This window comes from Heloderma suspectum, chromosome 1, assembly GCF_057233095.1.
Source record: "Heloderma suspectum isolate Gila_16-S chromosome 1, 16-S_ref, whole genome shotgun sequence".
NCBI classification, from domain to species: domain Eukaryota; kingdom Metazoa; phylum Chordata; class Lepidosauria; order Squamata; family Helodermatidae; genus Heloderma; species Heloderma suspectum.
The window spans coordinates 33,860,125-33,880,108 of record NC_139458.1 but is presented as its reverse complement, the minus strand read 5'-3'; the positions used below and the strand labels follow the sequence as shown (position 1 = coordinate 33,880,108).

General features: G+C 42.1%; 1 protein-coding gene across 1 annotated transcript; it reads left to right on the top strand.

Moving 5' to 3' along the window:
• The first annotated feature begins 42 nt into the window (after positions 1-42).
• UBR7 (ubiquitin protein ligase E3 component n-recognin 7) lies at positions 43-18,039 on the top strand. Its single transcript, XM_084840279.1, has 11 exons — positions 43-425; positions 2,482-2,615; positions 3,695-3,755; positions 4,719-4,814; positions 5,841-5,894; positions 8,707-8,812; positions 10,259-10,431; positions 11,666-11,794; positions 12,472-12,634; positions 14,080-14,141; positions 15,821-18,039. The coding sequence occupies exons 1-11, from the start codon at positions 213-215 to the stop codon at positions 15,911-15,913; spliced, it is 1,284 nt and encodes a 427-aa protein (XP_084696405.1). The 5' UTR covers positions 43-212; the 3' UTR covers positions 15,914-18,039.
• The last annotated feature ends 1,945 nt before the right edge of the window (positions 18,040-19,984 follow it).

The window sequence follows — 19,984 nt, the reverse complement described above, 5'->3', positions numbered from 1 at the left end:
GTGCCCCGCCTCCTCTTGTTTTCCGTTGGCGCTCCTGTCTCTTCCGGCGTCGGCGTCGCGGCCGCCGTGCGGCGCCGTGTGTTCCGCTTCCGGCGCGTGCGGGGCGCTCCCTGGCGGCGGCCTGGCGTTTTCCCGCCTTTTCCTCCTCCCCCTTCCCACCTTCGTCGGTATTGTCGATACGGCGGGCTGAGGGAGCGGCTTGTGTCAGGGCGATGGACAAGGCGGCGGCGGCGGCTTCTCATGCTGGCCGGCCTGGCGGCGGCAACAACGACGACCACAACGCCGCTGGCGGAGAAGAAGGGGAGAGGAGCGCGGAGGAGCCTGTGGTGTCGCTAGCCGAGGTGCTGGCCGAGAACGAGGAGCTCGAGAAGGAGGCGCGCGCCGTACTCGGCGGGAGCGACCACGAGCGCTGCAGTTACTCGCAGGTGAGGGGCGCGCGGGGAGATGGGCGTGGCGGCGGCGGCCTCCTCCTCCTCCTCCTCCTGGGCGGGAGCCGCCCTTCCCAGCAGCCTGGTGCCCTCCAGGTGCTTCGATTACAGCTCCCAGCATTCCTCCATGGGAGCTGAAGTCGAAAACACCTGGCGGGCGCCTCCGGTTGTTTTGGGCTTCAGCTCCCATGGACCCTCATCACTGAGCTGGGGCTGATGGGAATTGTAGTCCGAAACATTTGGAGAGCACCCGGTTGGGGAAGGCTGCTTTACAGAGGTTCGGGGGTAGGTGGGTGGGGAGGATGGATTTGGAGGGAAGGGGAGGCTGGGGGAAAGGAAGGAGGAATGTTCGACGCAGGGAACGGGCAGCCCTACCCCTCCCATTATTTGTTTTTCGCTTACATGCTGAACTTGTGGGTTTGTTGCTTTATTTTTTACCCTCTCTGAGCAACACAAATGTGGGATATAAATCTCTAAATTATATATAATATAAAAAAAAAAACATGCGTAAGCTGTAAATTCATCACCACAGCATCAGCAATAGAACAGCCTGGAGTAAATGGGAAGAAGTAACTACGTACCAATTTTCTCAAATGCCCACTGAAACAGGTTTCTTAATTTCCCTATTGAGAACAGGGGACTTTCTCTGGTCCTTGGTATATTTGTTGTTGACCTATCATGATCCACCACATATTTGTGGGAATAGACTGCTTTGGTGTTTTCCAGACCTTCAGATTGCCAGGAGCATATTAAACAAATGACCTGGAATGGCTGCTGGAATGCATTGGGTTGGATCCAGATTTAGTCATACTTGGAGTAGACCCGTTAGAATCAATAGGACTAATATGGTACTCATGACTAGCAGGTCACATTGATTTCAGTAGGTCTGCTCTATGTATGATTAAGTCTAGATCCAACCCATTGAATTTCTGAATGGCCAGTACCTCCCAGTGCTAGTCTCTTCTCAGTGTTGAGTTATTCCACACTCACTGCTCCACAAGCATATTCTAGCCAGTGTTCATCTTTTGGGATGTTCTTTGCTCGTCTTCTTCTAATTGGCATTACCTGCCCTATCTGTATGTTTTAGAATCAGAGAATCATAGGGTTGGAAGGGGCCTACAAGACCATCGAGTCCAGCCCCCTGCTCAATGCAGGAAGCCTGATTCCCAGGCACTCTCCCTTCCAAGTACTAACCAGGGCTGACCCTGCTTGGCTTCTGAGATCAGACAAGTCGGATGTTGGTGTGGTTCTGCAGATAACTCAGGCTTGACCTAACTAGTTGCCATCCTTCAGGGTCTTCTAGCCCTCCTATAATGACAGATTGAAGAAGGAGGGTTTTGATGTCTTGATGTATTCAATAATAAACTGGTGTAGGTTTAGACTAAGTTTCTTCATACATGTAATTGCAACAGAAATGCCTTGAGGAAGGATCCTTTGTGCATGATATATCATATCTAGTAGTTAAAAAACAGCCAAAAAGAGGAATGGGTGATAGTTGCCTCCTTTAGTTTCTCTCTTGTTATTTAGGCTTACTGTTTGTGCTTTATTCAGGTTGGTAGCATGGTATTTGAATAATCAGAATTTAATAAGATTACTTGAAGCTATTGATATCACATTGCACTGATATAACACTATGTAGCATTCCGTTGGTAGCTAGTACATCACAGACACTGGTTTCAGTAAATAAATATTTTATTCATTTGTCGCACATATCTTTGGCTCCTTGTTGCTGCTTATTTAAGAATAAACATTAGTTGTGAGTATATAGCACTATCGAACTGCAATTTATTTTTCTTTACTGTGCAGCTGCTTATGTAAGTGAAAACTGTACTGTGGCCACTTAATTCCTAGCTGAATGAGGAATAAGATAAGTGCTTTGGCCTATGTTTTAGGATATAACTCCTTAAGAATGTAGGACAAAATTTGGCACCTCTTGTAAGAATGAAAGCTAGATTTACTCAGCTTGCTGCTTTTGCTAGTTTGTTGTAATGGTGAATTTCCAGTATGGCACTTTTTCAGTATTTCTATTTTTTATTATGCTGTTGTCTTCCAGGGTGCTGTAAAGAGGCAAGCTTTGTATGCCTGCAGTACATGTACGCCACCAGGAGAAGAACCAGCAGGGATCTGTTTAGCATGCAGTTATGAATGTCACGGCACCCACAAATTATTTGAGTTGTACACAAAAAGGTAAAATTAGAGAAAAAAGAAATGATGGTCATTTTAAAGTCAGTTTATTTGCTATGCTGTAAAACATTAAAGGCAGCCAAGAAATATTTGAAGCAAATAAATAAAAACATTAAGGGCGCAATCCTATGGGGATAGGCAGCCGCCTCCGAACTTGGAGGTGACCACCTATCCAATGCAGGGCAGGAGAAGCATGGAGGAGGTTGTCCCCTCTCTGCTTCTGCCGCCCTGCATTTGTGGCTAGACAGCCGATTATGGCTGTTTAGCCACGGGAAGGCGGAGTGGGGGAAGCCACTGCCAGGCGACACATAGGATGTGTCGTACTGGCATTTCCACCTTCCCCACCCCAGAATGCCCCATTTTGGCCGCTCCGCACTCCTCTTCTGAGCGCGGAGCACGGGGCCATTCCGAGCTACTTGCGAGGCAGCGCGGAAGGTGGGGAGGTCAGTTCCCAGAAACCGACGTATCCTATGGCTGTCTAGCTGCTGACTAGCGGCCATAGGATTGCTCCCTCAAGCGAGTAAACCGAATTGAGTTCTCTTTTTCACACAAGGAAGTGTCCGATGAATGCTTTGAAACTCTCAGGATTGTAGCTGAGAGAGAAATTTACTGAGATTCGCAGGACACAGAAAACTATAGTACATGTGAGTTTAAAAAGAGAGACCTTTGTTTAGATAAAGGTACTTTGCAAGTTTCTTCTAAATAGAGAAAAGCATGGTTTAAACTCTTCCGTTGGTTGGCTGTAGATGTATTTATGGTTTGCAAGCCTGCAATGAGGCATGACAAAAATAAGTAGTACTATGAGCTAGAGAAAAAAATAACAACTCTCATATCTTGTTAGGGATAGTATAATGATCGTTGAGATTGTAAATCAGATAAACTATGTCTATGCTTTGATATAAAACATTTCAGTAGGATTGAATGGAATCAGACTTAACAGGAGTGTAAATTCCATTATATTTACCTACAGAGGGTTTTCATCAAGATATGAACAGAGTTTGTGGCCAGTGTTTCTGGAATGTAGCAGAAATTCACAAGGCTAAAATCTCCACTCAGAACTCTGGCTTTTCTTTCCCTTTCAGAAACTTCTGCTGTGATTGTGGAAACAGCAAATTCAAAAATTTGCAGTGCAAGCTGCTTCCTGTAAGTATAAACATAGTGTTTACTGGTTAAGAGAGGAGTGATAGCCATACTATTGTTTCTGCAGTTTAAGAACTTTTACCTGCAACTTTTTTTCTCATAAATATTTATGTATATAACCATTTCTAAATAATTAAAGAGAACTTGTTGAAATTTGCACAGTTATTTTTGGGTAATGCCTCTGATCAGCTCTAGATGTACCTAGCAACTAGTGACCACAGTGGGGATAGGTACCCATCAACATCAAAAGATGTATCCATGCAGTTAAATGAGGATTGAGTTTGCACTGCACTGCGGATCTACAACTATATCCAGATGCGTATTCACATCTGGATTGGCTCTGTGCATGGAAATCTTTGGCATGCAAATTTATCTTGCAGGATTGGGGTGATGTTTACAGACAATAATGTCTATAAATACGATATTAACATGCATTCGATTCACCTGCTGAGCTCAAGTAATCTGGAGGGATACAAGTGTGATTCGTAATCTGGGTCACAGTTGCTTTATGATAGCCTTTCCCATTGGTTTGGGATGATGGGAGTTTTGCTCCCTAGACATCTGGAGGAAAGTAGGCTGGGACAGATTGCTTTACGTAATGAAGGCAAATGCCCTAATCCAGAGATCAATGAAATGGGCACATTGGATTCCCATTAACTTCAATTGAAGGGCCTAATTCCTGTTGTTGTAATGTTTGAATTTGCCTTCACCGTAAAATCAATCCTTCCTTTTTCTTCTGCTTAATCAGCATTTCTTTCGCTTTGGGAATCTCAAATTATTTCATATATCAAAGCTTTCATGCCTGAGGTAAGATTCAAGAAGGGGCACTTGATATACATATAACGTGACAGGATATCAAACCAATTTTATGCTCTTTCTGGCATAGTTAAAGTCATGTGATTTAAGATGCTTATCTCTTTAGATAATTATTTTCCTCCCTATGTTCATGTTTTAACTTATTTCTAGGAAAAGGCAATGGTGAATCCAACAAATAAATATAATGACAACTTCTATGGATTATATTGTGTTTGTAAAAGACCTTATCCAGATCCTGATGATGAGGTATGACACTGATGTCTCAGATCATTGTACATAAGAAGATGCAAACACTAAATATATGGATGCAGTTCAATTATTAAATAGTTTTACTATGTTTTGTTATCTATTTCAAAATGAGGAAAGAGGAGTCTTATGTATGCATCTAGAAAACATGAAGACCACTCTGCAATATAAACAATACTACTGATTGTGTTGCATGAGATTAGAAATACCTTACAGAAGGGAAAACTTTCATGCAGTGTATCATGTTATGTAGGCTAACATATTCACAAAAATAGAACAGTTGCTATTCTAAGGTGGCTAGTGAAAATAATGTAGTACTGTTTCCTGAAAAACATCCATACTAAAGTTCAAGCACTCCACTAGTGCTTTGAATGTCTTGCCAGTACTTGGCCACAGGCATGTTGAATAACTTACATGTACATTTTCAAAGGTAGGAAAGTTTCTGTCTACTGGAAATAATTATTTTATTTTAGAACATTATATACCACTTTTCAAGCAAGTTTGAAACAATGTACAACAGCAATATTTAAAAAACAATCTTAAAAAAACCTATGCTAATAAAATCAAGATTAATATACAAAGAAAAGCCAAACAGGCAATCAGCAATTGAAGGCTTTAAAAAGGCCTTTAAAAGAACAGCACAGATGGGACTCATGTGCACCTCTCATGAGTGGGCATTCCAGATCAGGTGTGACAGAGAGGCAAACTTGGCTTTCACAAAGGATGGACTCTGAAGTGGGGCCTCATGAGTAGATCTTAAATGCCAGGGAGGTTCATATGGGAGGAGATGTTCCCTGAGATAATTGGGACCCATTTAAAAGTCAAAATCAGCGCTTTGAATTGGATATGAAAATGAGCTGGCAGCCAGTTTAAAAATAGGTCCTTTATGAGAATGTTAGCTCAAGCTGATCAATAAGCAAACAGTAGCATTTTGCACTCACTGAAGTTTCTGAACCATCTTTAATGGCAGTCCTATATAGATTTGAATGATTTGTATATTTTGTAACACTGCGGCTCCATTTTTAGATTCCAGATGAAATGATCCAGTGCATAGTTTGTGAAGACTGGTTTCATGGAAGGGTAAGCACATTGAATAAAAGCACTTCATTAAATTGAAAGAGTTGGAAATATAGCAGTTATAAATGTAACCTGTCAGACCAGATTTTTCTGATTTGGACAGGCGTTGCAGTCCTGAGCCTCCTTAATTCAAATAGTTATGTAGATCCTGCAAGTACTGCTTTTGAATAATTGAGTTCTTGTTTCAAACTCTACATGATTAATGCTGTTTACAGTTGGCTAGTTACATCTCTGTTTATTTAGTTATTTTATTTAAACTACTTATACTGCTTGATATCATAAGATCTTTAAGTGGTTTACATAAAATACAGTATAAAAAACAATGTAAAAATACATTGCAAATGTTACAAAAACAGTAAAACGGAGTAGTGTGATTATAAGTCAGGGAAAGCCTGAGTAAACAGGTGCATCTTCAAGAAGCATCTAAAGGTTACCCATATTGCCTCTCAGAGCACATGTAGGAGAACATTCCAGAGGGTGGGTACAACTACTGAGAAGACCTGCTTACATGCTATTACATAATGACATGCTGTTGGTCATGGGATGATCAATAAGGCCTCCTCAGAGGACCGCAAGGGTCAATTTGGGATATATAGCGGAAGACGGTCGGCTAAGTATCCTGGTCCCAAGTTGTTTAGGGCTTTGAATGTCAGCAGCAAAACCTTGAACATGGCTTAGTAGCTAATAGGCAGTCAGTGGAGTTCTTTTACTACAGGTGTAATGTGTATATAGCTAGGTGCTCCACTAAGCATCCTAACTGCTGCATTCTGCTCCAGCTGCAGCTTCTGAGCCAAGCACATGGGCAGCCCCACATAGAGTGCATGACAGTAGTGTAATCATGAGGTTACCAGTGCATGAATCACCATGGCTGGGCTATCACTATCCAAGAATGCATGTAGTGAGCGCACCAACCAAAGTTGGTAATGGGAGCTCTGGTCCACTGAGGTCACCTGGGCCTCCAGTGACAAGGATGGATTCAGGAGCATCCCAACCTATGTACCTGCTATGTATCTCTGAGGGAGTGCAGCCTTATCCAGAACAGGCAAACAGCTCAATTCCCAGCCCTCAGAACCACCCACCCACTCTGCCTTATCAGGATTCAGTTTATTAGCCCACATCCAAACCATAATTGCATCCAGGCACCTGTTCAAAATGTTTGCAGCCTCTTCTGATTCAGATGTCACAGATAAAAAGAGCTGGATGTCATCAGCAAAATGGTGATACTGTGCCCCAAATCTCATAATGACCACTCCCAACAGCTTCATATAGATATTATAATTTGAACGCTGCTTGTAGTACAGTATCTGCTGAGGTGTCCAATGCACCATCTGGTTCAGCTATATGGTATCAGTTTCATTTTTTCTGGCCTGAGGATGTAGACAAGATACTTGTAGCTGTTCGGCCTCCAGCCTGTTCTCCCGACCCTTACCCGTCCTGGCTTATTTGAGCTAGCTGGGAGGGGTTGGCTGAGGGGATCTGGGGAGTGGTGAATATGTCTTTGTGTGATGGTATGGTGCTTTTTCAGTCCACTGCAAAAGCCCTCCCTGGATCTGGAGGTTTATATCAACTGCTTCCCAGTCATTAGTACCCCTTTTCTGGGCAAGCTGCTTGAGAGGGTGGTGGTGGGAAATTGTAGATGTTCTTGGAGGATGCTGATTATCTTGACCCATTTCACTCTGGGCTCAGGCCTGGTTTTGGGACAGAATCAGCTTTGGGCTCCCTGATGGATGACCTCTTGCAGGAGAGACACAGAGAGAGTGCAACTCTGTGGATCCTGCTTGATCTCAGCAGCTTTTGATACTGTTGACCGGTATTCTTTTGGATCGTCTCCATGGGTTGGGAATTGGAGGCACTGTGCTACACAGTGCTTCTGCTCCTACTTGTGGGGATGGGTCTAGAAAGTAGCAGCAGGGGACTGTGCCTCAGCTCCCTGGCAGTTATGCTGTGGGGTGCCGCAGGGTACCATCTTGTTGCCCATGCTATTTAAGATCTATATCAAGCCATTGGGGGCTGCCACTAAGAGATTTGGGGCTGTTTCTCTGTAACATCTGAATTAGGAGAGGCCCTGCATATTCTGAACCGGTGCCTGGATGCAGCGATGGGCTGGATGAGCGCCAACAAACTGAGACTGAATACTGACAAGATAGAGACTCTTTGGGTGGGTGGTTCCCAGGTATTGAAAGCTGCTGAGAGATCAAGAAGAAGTAACAGGGTTGCACTCCCCCTCTCCTAAAGAAGGTCATCCATCAGGGTGACCTAGGCTAATTCCATGACCTGAACCCAGACTGGAATGGATCCAGATAATCAGTTTCATTCAAGAGTGCCTGCAGTTGAGACACCACCACTCTCGAGCACCTTACCCAGAAAGGGGGTATTTGTGACCAGCCAACAGTTAGCCTGAATCTCTGGATCCCAGAAGAGGTTTTCAGGAGAAGTTGTACCACTGCCTTCTTCAAACCACTGTAGTGACCAAACCATATGTTCATCACACTCCTGATCCATCTGGTCAGTCTCCAGCAGCTAGCTTGAAAAAAAAACAATAATGAAAGGCAATAGGCTGTGTTGGGGTAACTTGAGTTTAGGAATTCTAGCCTCTACTTGGGATGGAGGTTCGTGAAATAAAGTTAACATTTCAGCTGTAGGGGTGCCTGACTCATGCTAAATACACTGGGCACAGGTTAGAGTATGGAACATAGAAGTAAAGAGATAGTTGCTGAAGCTTTGTTGTTGAGGTTCACTGTTCTCTAATTTTGTTGAACCTATTCATTCCTAACTAATATATCATCGCTTTATGTTCTCGTTTCGATTTCCACAGCATCTTGGTGCAGTCCCTCCAGATAGTGGTGACTTTCATGAAATGGTGTGTCAGGTTTGCATGGATCGCTGCCCATTCCTATGGGCATATGCCTCACAGTTAGCAGGTGAGGAGAATAAGGGCTGCTATTATGGTAATATTTTTATTCTGGAGCAGCAGCTCAACCCAGTTAAATCAAAGCATTTAGATGAATTTCTTTAGATGAGAAGTGAATACTGCTTATTCAGGTTGCAGAAGTCTCTTAATTTTACCTGATTGAATTGATATGCTCTTATACTCCCAACTCTAAAACGCTAGTACTAAATATACATACTTGGAAGGAAATCCTAGCCTGAGAGTTGATTCTGACAGTCAGCCAGCTGCTTTCTTCTTCAGGGGATTGAGGGAAAGAAAAGCTTACCAAGGGATCTACTCAAGTGACAAGTGTAACATTGGAGCTGCAAACTCATGCAAAGTTGTGGCTCATCTTCCATGAACTGGAACAAAAACATATTTTGTAATTTTCAAGTTCAGGGAAGGGAAGGGATGGGGCAGTCTTGTGTGAGATTATTCTTCTTGCATTATGCTGCTTGTGTTTGTTGATGGCTTACATGGACAGTCTTTGCAGAAGTGAACTGCTGGATTGAAGGAACAGAATAAAGGTACATATTTGGAGTTCTGTAACCTAATCCAGGAGGTCCCCCCGCTCCCCTGCATAACTTTTGGTAGTTGGTGAAGACATTTCTATTCCAGCAGGTTTCTCCTTGCCAAGTGTTTTGTTTTGTTCAATCTGTGGTCTCAGTATTTTTTATTGAATATATGATTTTATTTTATATTTTGGTTTTAAGTTGCGAGTTGCTCTGAGTGGTGCATGGGCATTAGAAGGGTGGGATATACATTTCTAAATAAATAAAAACGTGAATACACTGTGTGTCTGAAAATCTTCAGTCAGGACATGTTTTTCCTTCCTCTAGTCATAATAGTTAGGTTTTTTTTTTCTTTTGATGAAAGCACAGGAAGTATGGACTTCTTTCCTATTAAGGGCAAGGCACAATGCTGGCTTACATTTTAATAAAAAGTATGTGATTATAATATACAGATAAACTAAACCAGCTGCACCACTTGACAATGGCTAGTATCCAGTAGGGGCTGTGCACCCAGCCCTGGTTTGTGTGGCCATGATATAGCGCTTCTGGGGGAAAACCACGATATGAGTGAAAACGCTGGTTTCTGGAAGGGAGAAGGTTGCACACCTGCCAGAAAGGAGCGTTTTCGCTCGAGTCTAGGCTAGGCCCTGGAAGCACTAGATTGCGGCCGCATGTGGACCTGGGTTGGTGGGGCGAAGCGTGTGTGGACCCAGGGTTGGCTGCACATGTGCAGCCTCCATTGGGTACTACCCAGAGAAAATACAGTGATGAGTAGCATAGGACAATGACTTTTTAACAAAAGTTAAGCTTGGTATACAAGCTGACCCTTTGCTCTGAAGAGCAACTTCGTTGTTACTTGAGGCAGAAATAATACTTTGTTACACAGACATGCTAATACTAGGTGTTTGTGTGTGGCTCTCTTGTAGTTCCCACTGTGACCAAAGTTACTCCTGCAGCTGAAGATGGAGTTTTGCTGAATGTTGAAGAAACTGAAGAAATCAAAAAAGAAAATGGTGCAGATCAACAAATGAAGACTGGAGAAGTGAAGATATCACAAAATAATGAACCATCCACCAGCTCAGGCTCTGAATGTTCTGAGGTAAGCCCTGTATTTCTTCCCTTTTAGGTTATGGCCAAAAGCTGTCATTGCATTTGAGCTCTGAGAAAGCGGGAGAGAGTTTATATTATCTGGGTTTAATGCCATTTCCATACAATTTCTATGAGCAGAATGTGTTAGTAGTACAGCAGTTACTCACATTAGACTTTCAGGAATGTTTTGGAAAGGTTTAGTTACCTCTGGCCAGCAGTGGTCCATGCAGTTCCTGGCTGCCCCACTTCCAAAAAGCGGTTGAGGACGAGGGTTAGGGCAAAATCATGCAGAGCAGGCACACAGACCTCTAGCTGTCCAGTTTGCAGAGATGCCTACCACTAGAAGAAACACTATACCTTTGCATGCACTAAGGAACCTGGGTATTTCCCTCCTTCTCAGCTGCTGTTCTTTGGCAGTAATCATGGGCTGACTCCGAAACAATCCTGGTAGCATAGGTACTTCCAGGATCTCAAAACTGCATACATAGCATGTAGCTGTGAAGCATGTGCACCCATGTGATTCAGGCAATTGTCAACATGCCAGACAATCACTCAGTATTGTGTGTGTGTGTTCGCTCACAGGCACTACTTTACATGTAGGTACCCATGCAATTCAGGAATCTAGCAACAATTAGAGCCCCCCCCCGCCCCCCCCGCCCCGGGTGGGTTTACACTCCCCACCCCCTTTGCCTTACGTATCCTGTCTTTTTTGATTGTAAGTCTGTGGGCAGGGACTGTCTTACTGTACTGATTGATTGTAAACTGCTTCAGGAGCCATTTTGTGGGGGCTGAGGGGTGGGATAAAAATACTTTCAATAAATATTGGCTATATCTACGTTGGTGGTACAATAGTGAATACATCTTCACAAGCTGTGACTGAAATGGAACAAAATGCAGCATACCAAAGATACCTGTAGAATCGGAAAAAAACAAAGCATATATTTGAGGGCTTTTATTTCATGTGATAAAGTATTTTTGTATTTTCTGGCTGAGAAGGTAGCTTTGGAGTCTCCTTAGTAAGATTTGTCTAGGTGAGTTTTTTTTATCCATACAATGTCTAAGGAAAGCTTGGTGGTAAAAGCCTTTGGGAACCTAAGGAGGAATAGGTGTAAGCTAGGGTTTGTGAGGTATTTGCTGCCCTATTCTTTTTTCTGGTACCCTGACACTCAGTGCAATCTGTGCTCCATGTGCATATCCCCCTTTATGAAAATGGAAGAAAAAACTGACCTTACATTTTAATGCAGAAACTTAAGAAGGAAGCATCTACCTGCAAGCTGCAAGAACTGCAAGCGAAACAGTACGTGAAGAAAGACACAGCCACCTTCTGGCCACACAACTGGCGAAGCAAATTGTGTACCTGCAAAGAATGTGTGGTATATATACATTTATTTAAATATGTATATATTTAACAGCTGCAGTCTTCACATTTCCTGTAGACTTATCTATAATACAGTTATTTGTAAAACTGTAAGTGACTGAATAGAAATGGAAACTGTGGTAAAGCTTTAATATGCAGTAGGTGGACTTACTGCTTTTGTTTTAAGAAATGTAGTGAAAAGTATAGGACAACTTACAAAAAGAATCTGTGTTGCTTGCTTGTAATTTTCATATTCCATTTGAAAATCTGGTTATCCACTCACCATCTGAGTTTGTCTTTCCGGATCAACAGGCATACATTTCAGAATTCTATGCATAGGTGGTGGAAGGAGGGGAGAGAGGTACAATTTGTTAGGAGGCTTTCCACTTTGCTGGTGCCACCTCTGTTCTTGCCCTTAAACTTGGCAGCTGCATGTACCTCCATAGCAGCTGCATGTGTCTTCAGTTGCCTACGTTTCCTTGCCTGGCTCCCATTTCTTCCTGATGTCAACTCTGTCCTTAGCTGGCTTGGGCTGAAACTTTAAGGCTCTGTCGCTGCTTCCTTCATTGCATTTGAAAATATTTAGGCTGTGTTTGGGGGGGTGGGTTTTTTTTTTAAATGTATTATCCTTTGGAGCAAGAAATGCCATACAGATCAGTCAGCTTGTTCAATGAAAATAAACTTATTTTTCAGAAAATGTATTCTGATTTGGAAGTCCCATTCCTAACGGATGAATGTGATACAGTCTTGGCCTATGAGAATAAAGGGACAAGTGACCAGGAAGCAGACAAAAGAGATCCCCTAATGGACACACTTAGCAGCATGAATAGAGTCCAGCAGGTAGAGCTCATCTGTGGTAAGTAACTGCAATTCACAGTTGAATTTCAGAATGAAATACATAATATCACAGTGCAAGTAATTTTACACGAACATATTTTAACTTACATATTTATAGGATAGGCTTGGTACTTGAACTGTGAAAGTGAACTGGGGTGAGATAGGACAATTGACTTCCAAACTTAGTTTTGTGTTGATTTGTAATACCAGTAGCTAACTTTCCAAAATCTCAGTTTACCCAAAAGGGCAATAGAAAATTAACGTGACATCTTTGAGAACAGTCATATGGATCAAGTTAGAATCCAGAAGTATCAGTACTATGTAGAGTTCAATGCTGACTTATTTGGCTCTTTCTAAAACCTGTGGACAGTTTTGCAGTAGAATCTGTTTTGGTATTTTTGTATACTTCATTTAGTTAACACTTTGCTATGTACACCCTTTTTTAAGCACTGAGAGAAAATGAAAATTTTGCAACTTGTTTATATTATGCAAATTTGTATTTCTTATTTGCATAAGTCATTCTGTGTCTGCTAACTATAGAGAGGCACAAGGCGTTTATAGCACACCGAAATCTTGACTACTGGAAAATGTATTTACCAGCTCTCTATTTGTTTCTGCGATATCACATGCTTTCAAGCATACCTTCTTCATCATTCTTTGCTTCTATGCTCAAATTATTTTTTGCTGTTCCTGGTTTTACTGTACATTGATTTTACTGTATGTTGATTTTAGTAGCTTTGATTTTTAATACATTATGTATCCTGTGAAATATTTATGTTGCAAACCCCTTTGAGTTTATTTTTATAAACTCCCATTTCTAGGAGGATTATACTTTTCTGAATAAAACTGTAAGGGTAGAAAGTTGCAGATTACACGCAGTCCTGCTAATGAGGGATAGAGTGAATGTGACAAATAGTAATAGGTCAATGTTCTAGTACCATTGTGGAGGGCAGACCTCACTTCATTGGCTGAATCTTTAGATATAAAGCTGTGCATCGTTCATATTCCCCTGCCCCAAGAGGCTGTAGCATATCCTTTCTGACATGTCTTTGCTTATTAGAAATGCATTTTAATCTCCTTAGAGACCTGTAGCCATGGCCAGAAAGAACCCTATACAATATTGGTGTGACATTTGGTTCAATTAGCTTACTATCTTACATCAGACCTGTAATAGTTTTGTTTGAAGCAGGAAATGTGTTTTAATGGTTGTAGACAAAACCAGACAGCCTGGAGAACCTCTGGTTAGAAATTTTGTGTAGAATTAATTCATTTACAATCCACATTAAACTAGATTTGTTACAGGCAAAACAAGTAGAAGCAGGGAAGTAGAGGGGCAATATGGCTAAAGCAATGTCTTTTTATTGGATCATCTTTGGTGCTAATTGGACAGCCGTATTGGACAAAAGAAAACATTCCCTGAAGTAAATACATAACTACAGTAAAACTATTTTTAATTCTATCCAGAATACAATGACCTGAAAACAGAATTAAAAGACTATTTGAGAAGATTCGCAGATGAAGGAACAGTAAGTATATAACTTCATATTTGACTGACTATTGCTAAGGTATTCTTGGATAACTGAAAAAATGTAATAATTGCCTCCAGTGGTAGCCACAGATAATTGTGAACATGTATTAAGAATTAAAATTAAGTAGGAAAGTCTTTGTTGTTTTTGTTTCTAATTTCCAAAGAGTCTTGTTGCACCTTAACGACCAATATGTTTTATTGTGACATAAGCTTTTGTGAATAAGAGTGAACTGTATCAGTTGCTTGAAGTATTATCCTCATTTGGCAGAAATGTAGACATATGATTGTAAAAGAACTTTGCTGTTTGCTGTTTGAGCTGATAGTTGTATGTCCATGAGTGGGGCATAATTAGGGCTTATTCTGTTTTTTAAAAAATCTTAGTGTTATAGCCAGATTGGGAGATGGGAGATAATGACCCTTTGATCATTGACAAATAATGATTCTGTTGTAACATATACAAGGCTGTTCCAGCTCTACATTGTAAGGTAATGCAGGTGTTTGCCCTGCTAACAAGCTACCCCAAGTATGTTTTTACCTGGGATGCAAAAGTCTTGTAAGACTTAAGAGTAATTAAAATTTTTTAGGAGCCAGATAAGAGGGTGTGATGGGGACCTGAACATACCTGTAAGAAGCAGGCGCCTTATTCTCAAACAGAGACTACAATGTGAATTTGAATTGCAATCTTTTAAGAGGTTTAATTCTATCACCCTTGGCTTAAATCCAGATGAAGTTGTCTTATACACTACATATGTTAGCTGATATCCTGGCAATGGTAAGCTGTCACCAACAGCTGTTATTGTAAAGGTCAACTATTAACACTTATCACTGTCATAATTTCCCTCTGAACTCACTGTTCACAATTTCCCCTATATGTATATATGCCTGTCACCTAGGACAACACTTCATGAATCTGGTGGACTGTAGTTCAGAAATGCTTATGCCATAATACAGCCTTCCCCACTGTGGTGCCCTCGATATGTTTTGGATTGCAGCTCCCATCAGCCCCAGCCAGCATGGCTGGTGGGAAGCAGTGATGGGAGCTATAGTCCAAAACATCTGGAGGGCGCTAGGTTAGGAAAGGCTGCCATATAAATTTGTTCTTCAACAGGGCTGGCCCCTTGGTTAGGCACAGTGAGACAGTTTGCTCAGGCACTGGGTTGGGGAAAGCGGCAGATTGGGGGCCTCCACTGCCCTCCCATCCTTGTGGCTCCCTGCCTGTGTCCAAGAAAGATGTCATCAGGCGCCAGTGAGGTGCCACTGTTTTCTCCTTCTGAGCGGTGCGAAGGCTGAGTGGGCGGAAGGGCAAGTGCGTGAGTGTCTGGGAAGCAGCAGCAGCAGCGCAGGCACAGCTGAGCTCTTCATAGGGCGAATGGAGCCAGAAGCGAGCCTGAGCTGCATGCTGATCAGCTGTTCTGGGTTGCTCAGACTCGCTTGCTGTTACTGCACCAAAATGGGCTCTCAAAGAAACAGCAACTGTAGTAATTTAAAATAGCGACTCGGGGCAGTAAAACTTTTTCGGTGTATTTGAAAGGGGGAGAGAAATCTGTGTTTTAAGTGGCCATCTTGGGCTGGCCCTGTTCTTCAAGATGCTGCAAGACTCCTTGTTCTTACATTTAAAATTCTTGTTGCTGTGTCAGTTTCATTAGTCTCACCCACTGACTTTACGTTTGCCAACAGGTTGTTAAGAGAGAGGACATTCAGCAGTTCTTTGAAGAATTTCAGTCGCGAAAGAGGAGGAGGACAGACCGGATGCAGTACTACTGTAGCTAGACCATCTTGGAAGTCTAAGGACAAGTTTTTTCTCTGCTAGCTTTTTATTCTTCCCTCCTAATTTAATCCAATCTTGTTCATCTTGGCTTCTGTCCTACAAGGCAGTGCTTTTTGCTTTGCAGCCTAAATTTGTGCTCTACGTTTATGACAGCTGTGCTGAAAAGTAACAAGATCATGGATTCACAGAATGTCACTTATTTTGTGTTGAAGAAGGGTGAGGTGTTAGTGTTTGAGGTCTATACTTACAAGGGGATCAACTAGCCTCCTAAGCTGCAATAGGTGGTGAAGAATTCTTCATGTGGTTAAAAGAAAAAACTAGATCAATGTACTTAACAGATCAGTGTTCAGGCTCAGGGCACCCCTTTCTCATAACGATCTAAGTTTTTAGTACAAAAGTTCATACCGGCACAGTGTAAGTGTATATACCCTTATTAATTTTTGGTACAAAGCATGTCCTGTTGCCTATTGTTAAAGGCCACACAAGATCAGAATGTAAATCTCTGAACCTGTTGAAGTACAACTTCTAGCTAAAATTAGAAGTGAATGACTACCCCTTTGAGACAAGTGTGCGTATTTCAGACAATAGTTCCTCGATGGAAAAACTTATTGTACAGAACTTTTGTAGTGAAATTACTGCCAATGTGTTAATTTCCTGCCCACATATAATGTACATAAATTGATCTTTGCTGGGTGGTACTATTAGGTTATAACTTCTTTTTTAGACTGCAAAGTATTTCTGGAAGCTTACATAATGTAACTGTTTTTTAGTTTGTAAATGTTTAAGAGGAATAGCCTACAAAGCTATTTACCAAACTGTAAAATATGAAGTTGTGACCTTTTATAATCACTTTAGATAATAAACCTGAGCCAACAGTACTGCTGATTGTTTAAAACCAACTTTCAAAAGCAGATCAGTTTTCTATTGCTCAACTTTATCATCTTCCTAACTACTCCAGCAAATGATTCTTCAATATGTATATTATTCACAGCACTCAAAAATGTTGTCTTCTGACACTATTTGGTTTTAACCTCACAATAAAATGGTTGGTTGCACTAGTGAAGTTGCTGAGTTTTGGAATGATGTGGGCCAGATCAGAAATAACCTAAATATTAAAGCCAAAATCTCTTGAGTTCTTCCTCAGTTCATAAATGTTTCATTCATTCAGAGCTGCCTGGCCTCCCAACCTGAGTAGGGGTGCTGCTCGTCAATCTTTGATTAGGTCTCAGAGCCTTACCAACAGAAGGTCCTAGTATTAAGATCCTGTGAATTATGTTTTGGTAACCCTTAGTAAGGATGCAGAAACCCTCAAAGTTTGATCAGCAGTTTCATATTTGAGTTTTTTTAAGAACTCTCAGATGCATACCATCTGGGCCTAGTGATTTCCTTTTTTTAAATTGATAAATAAGATCAAGAACTTTGTATCATATCACTGCTATTGGCCTCAGTTTTTCCTACTCCCTGAAAATATCAATTCAGGCATGGGTATCTGTCCTAAACCTTTTGCAATGAAGACAAAGAGTTCATTCAGTTTTACTATGATCTCCTTTAGTACTCATTCAACTCAGTTGTCATCCAGCAGCTAGTCTGACTTTTTTTTTTTTTTTACTGTTGGTCTTAAATGTTGTTAGCAATATGCTCCTCAAAATCTTTTTGCTTCTGCTTGTATTTCCTTTGTGCAAGTTTGTGTTCCTTTTTGGGCAACACTTCGATTTCTGGTACGACGCTTGCTTTTCTCTTAATAGCTTCCTTGACAGCACTGGTTAGCCACATTGGCGGCCTCTAATCGTGTGGTACCCTTCCTGATCTGCAGTTTACATTCTAGCTGAGCTATTTTGTTTATTGGTGGTTTAGAGTAACCCCCAAGCATTCTGGAGAGATTTACCCCTCTTGGCTTTCTCTTTCAACTTCCTCTTGGTCATTTTAGAGAAGTTTCCTGTTCTGAAGTCAAATGTGACTGTTGGATTTCCTTGGCAATGTTTGATTTACATATAATTTAAATTTCATAGCACTGTTTCCAGTCAGTTCAGCAACAATCACATCTCACAGTAGTTTTGCCTCTTTGGATAAATACACATGCTGATCATGATGGTCTGTGTGAGGGTAATTAAAGTCACCAGTTACTACATTTTCTCCCTTTGATGCCTGATTTTTGGGGCTGCAATTCCCATCAACCCCAGCCAGCATGGGCAATGGTAAAGGATTAGGGGAATTGTAGTCCAAAAGGGCAGCAGATTGCTTACTCCTGTTCTTCTGTAGGATTGTGGCCCATTTCCACCTCAACCCCATTTGGGCAATCAAAAACATTTTCAACCGCATCTCCTAGGACAGGGTTGGGGAACCGAACCAGGCCTCTTGCAATCCCAGTCAGGCCCTCCAGGGTTCCTCTGATGGCCCCACCCCCTTTCCCTCAACTACTGATCATCTGATGGTTGTCTGGCTTTTGCACATTCCCCACCCCCTTCTGAAAGGTTGAAATTCCCATTCCTAAGGCTTGCTTACTGACAGTAAGAACTGAAAAGCTAGAATGTGGTGTTTTGGGCCCTGCCCCTTTTGCCTTCAACCAAACTGGATGCTTCCCAGCTCCTATCTATTTTCCCCCAGGAATCCATTTAAAAGCTGCTCTGCTACCTTTTTGATGTTAAATGCCAGCAGCTAGGCTGCACTTGAACCAGGATACCAACCTCTCTGTATAGGCCTGCCTTGTGCCAAAATGTTCCTCAGTGCCTAACAAATCGAAATCCCTCCTCCCTACATCACTGTTTCTTCTATGCATTGAGACTCCTCAGCTTCACCAGTCTAGTACGCCATGTGTGGAGAACAGATCGCATTTAAGTGAAAGCTGCTTTGGAGGTCCTGGCTTTCAACTGCCTACCTAGCAACCTAAATTTGGTTTCCAGGAACTCACTACATTTCCCCACAACATTGGTGTCAACATGCACCACAACCACTGGCTCCACCCCAGCACTAGCTACCATGCTCTTTAGACAGTGCATGATATCCATAACCTTTGCATGAGGCAGGCAGTTCAGTGGCCTGGTTCTTACTGAGTGCTAATCCATGATTTGTTGCCCTACCCAGAGTTTGTCTGGCAGATGACTGGACAAACCATGTTTATTTTCTCAATCCCTGAATTGTTTTGCCTGCTCCCTCCCTATATCCCAAATGCCATTGCAGTACTGTAGTACTGGCATGTAGTGCAGCTATTTGTTAACAACACTTGCCCACCACCTCTGGAGCCTGGCAAACCAGCCATGAACAACCCAAGGTTCCAACAACAAACCAACAAACCATGGGTTCTCTTTGTGGGTGGTTCATGGTTAACAAATCATGGTTTGTTAGTGCAGCTGGGTTCACACATGGCAACCCAGAATTCAACAACCCATTGGTTAAATAAAGCATTGGCTAGCACCATGGGCAAACAAGCTCACTGTATTTTTATTTATTTAATTTCATTTCTATACCGCCCAATAGCCAAAGCTCTCTGGGCAGTTCACAAAAATTAAATCCAAACAACACACAATAAAACAATTTAAAATATATAGAACATTAAAACCACAATATAACAATACAACCACAATAAAACCTAGCAGCAGTGCAAGAGTTTAAAATACAGATTTAAAACAGCAAAGATAAAAATTTAGAAAGCTAAAATGCTAAAATGCCTGGGAAAATAAAAAGGTCTTCACCTGGCGCCGAAAGGAATACAATGTAGGCGCCAGGCGAACCTCACTAGGGAGCTCATTCCAGAGCCGGGGTGCCACAGCAGAAAAAGCCCTCCTCCTAGTAGCCACCCGCCTCACTTCCTTTGGCAGGGGCTCATGGAGAAGGGCAGCTGATGATGATCTTAAGGTCTGGGCAGGCACATTTTGGAGGAGGCGATCCTTCAGGTAACCTGGCCCCAAGCCATTAAGGGCTTTGAATGTTAACACCAGCACTTTGAATTGGGCCCAGAAATGGACTGGCAGCCAGTGCAGCTGGAAAAGTACTGGCGTAATATGAGCTCACAGGCCAGTCCCTGTTAACAATCTTGCTGCCCTATTTTGGACCAGCTGAAGTTTCCGGACCGTTTT

What these genes read in the sequence shown, in the direction of transcription:
- UBR7 (XM_084840279.1), top strand. Translation starts at nt 213, where the DNA reads ATGGACAAGGCGGCGGCGGCGGCTTCTCATGCTGGCCGGCCTGGCGGC. An exon ending in AGCGCTGCAGTTACTCGCAG is followed by an intron (nt 426 to 2,481) that starts GTGAGGGGCGCG and finishes GTTGTCTTCCAG; the next exon opens with GGTGCTGTAAAGAGGCAAGC. An exon ending in ATCCAGATCCTGATGATGAG is followed by an intron (nt 4,815 to 5,840) that starts GTATGACACTGA and finishes CTCCATTTTTAG; the next exon opens with ATTCCAGATGAAATGATCCA.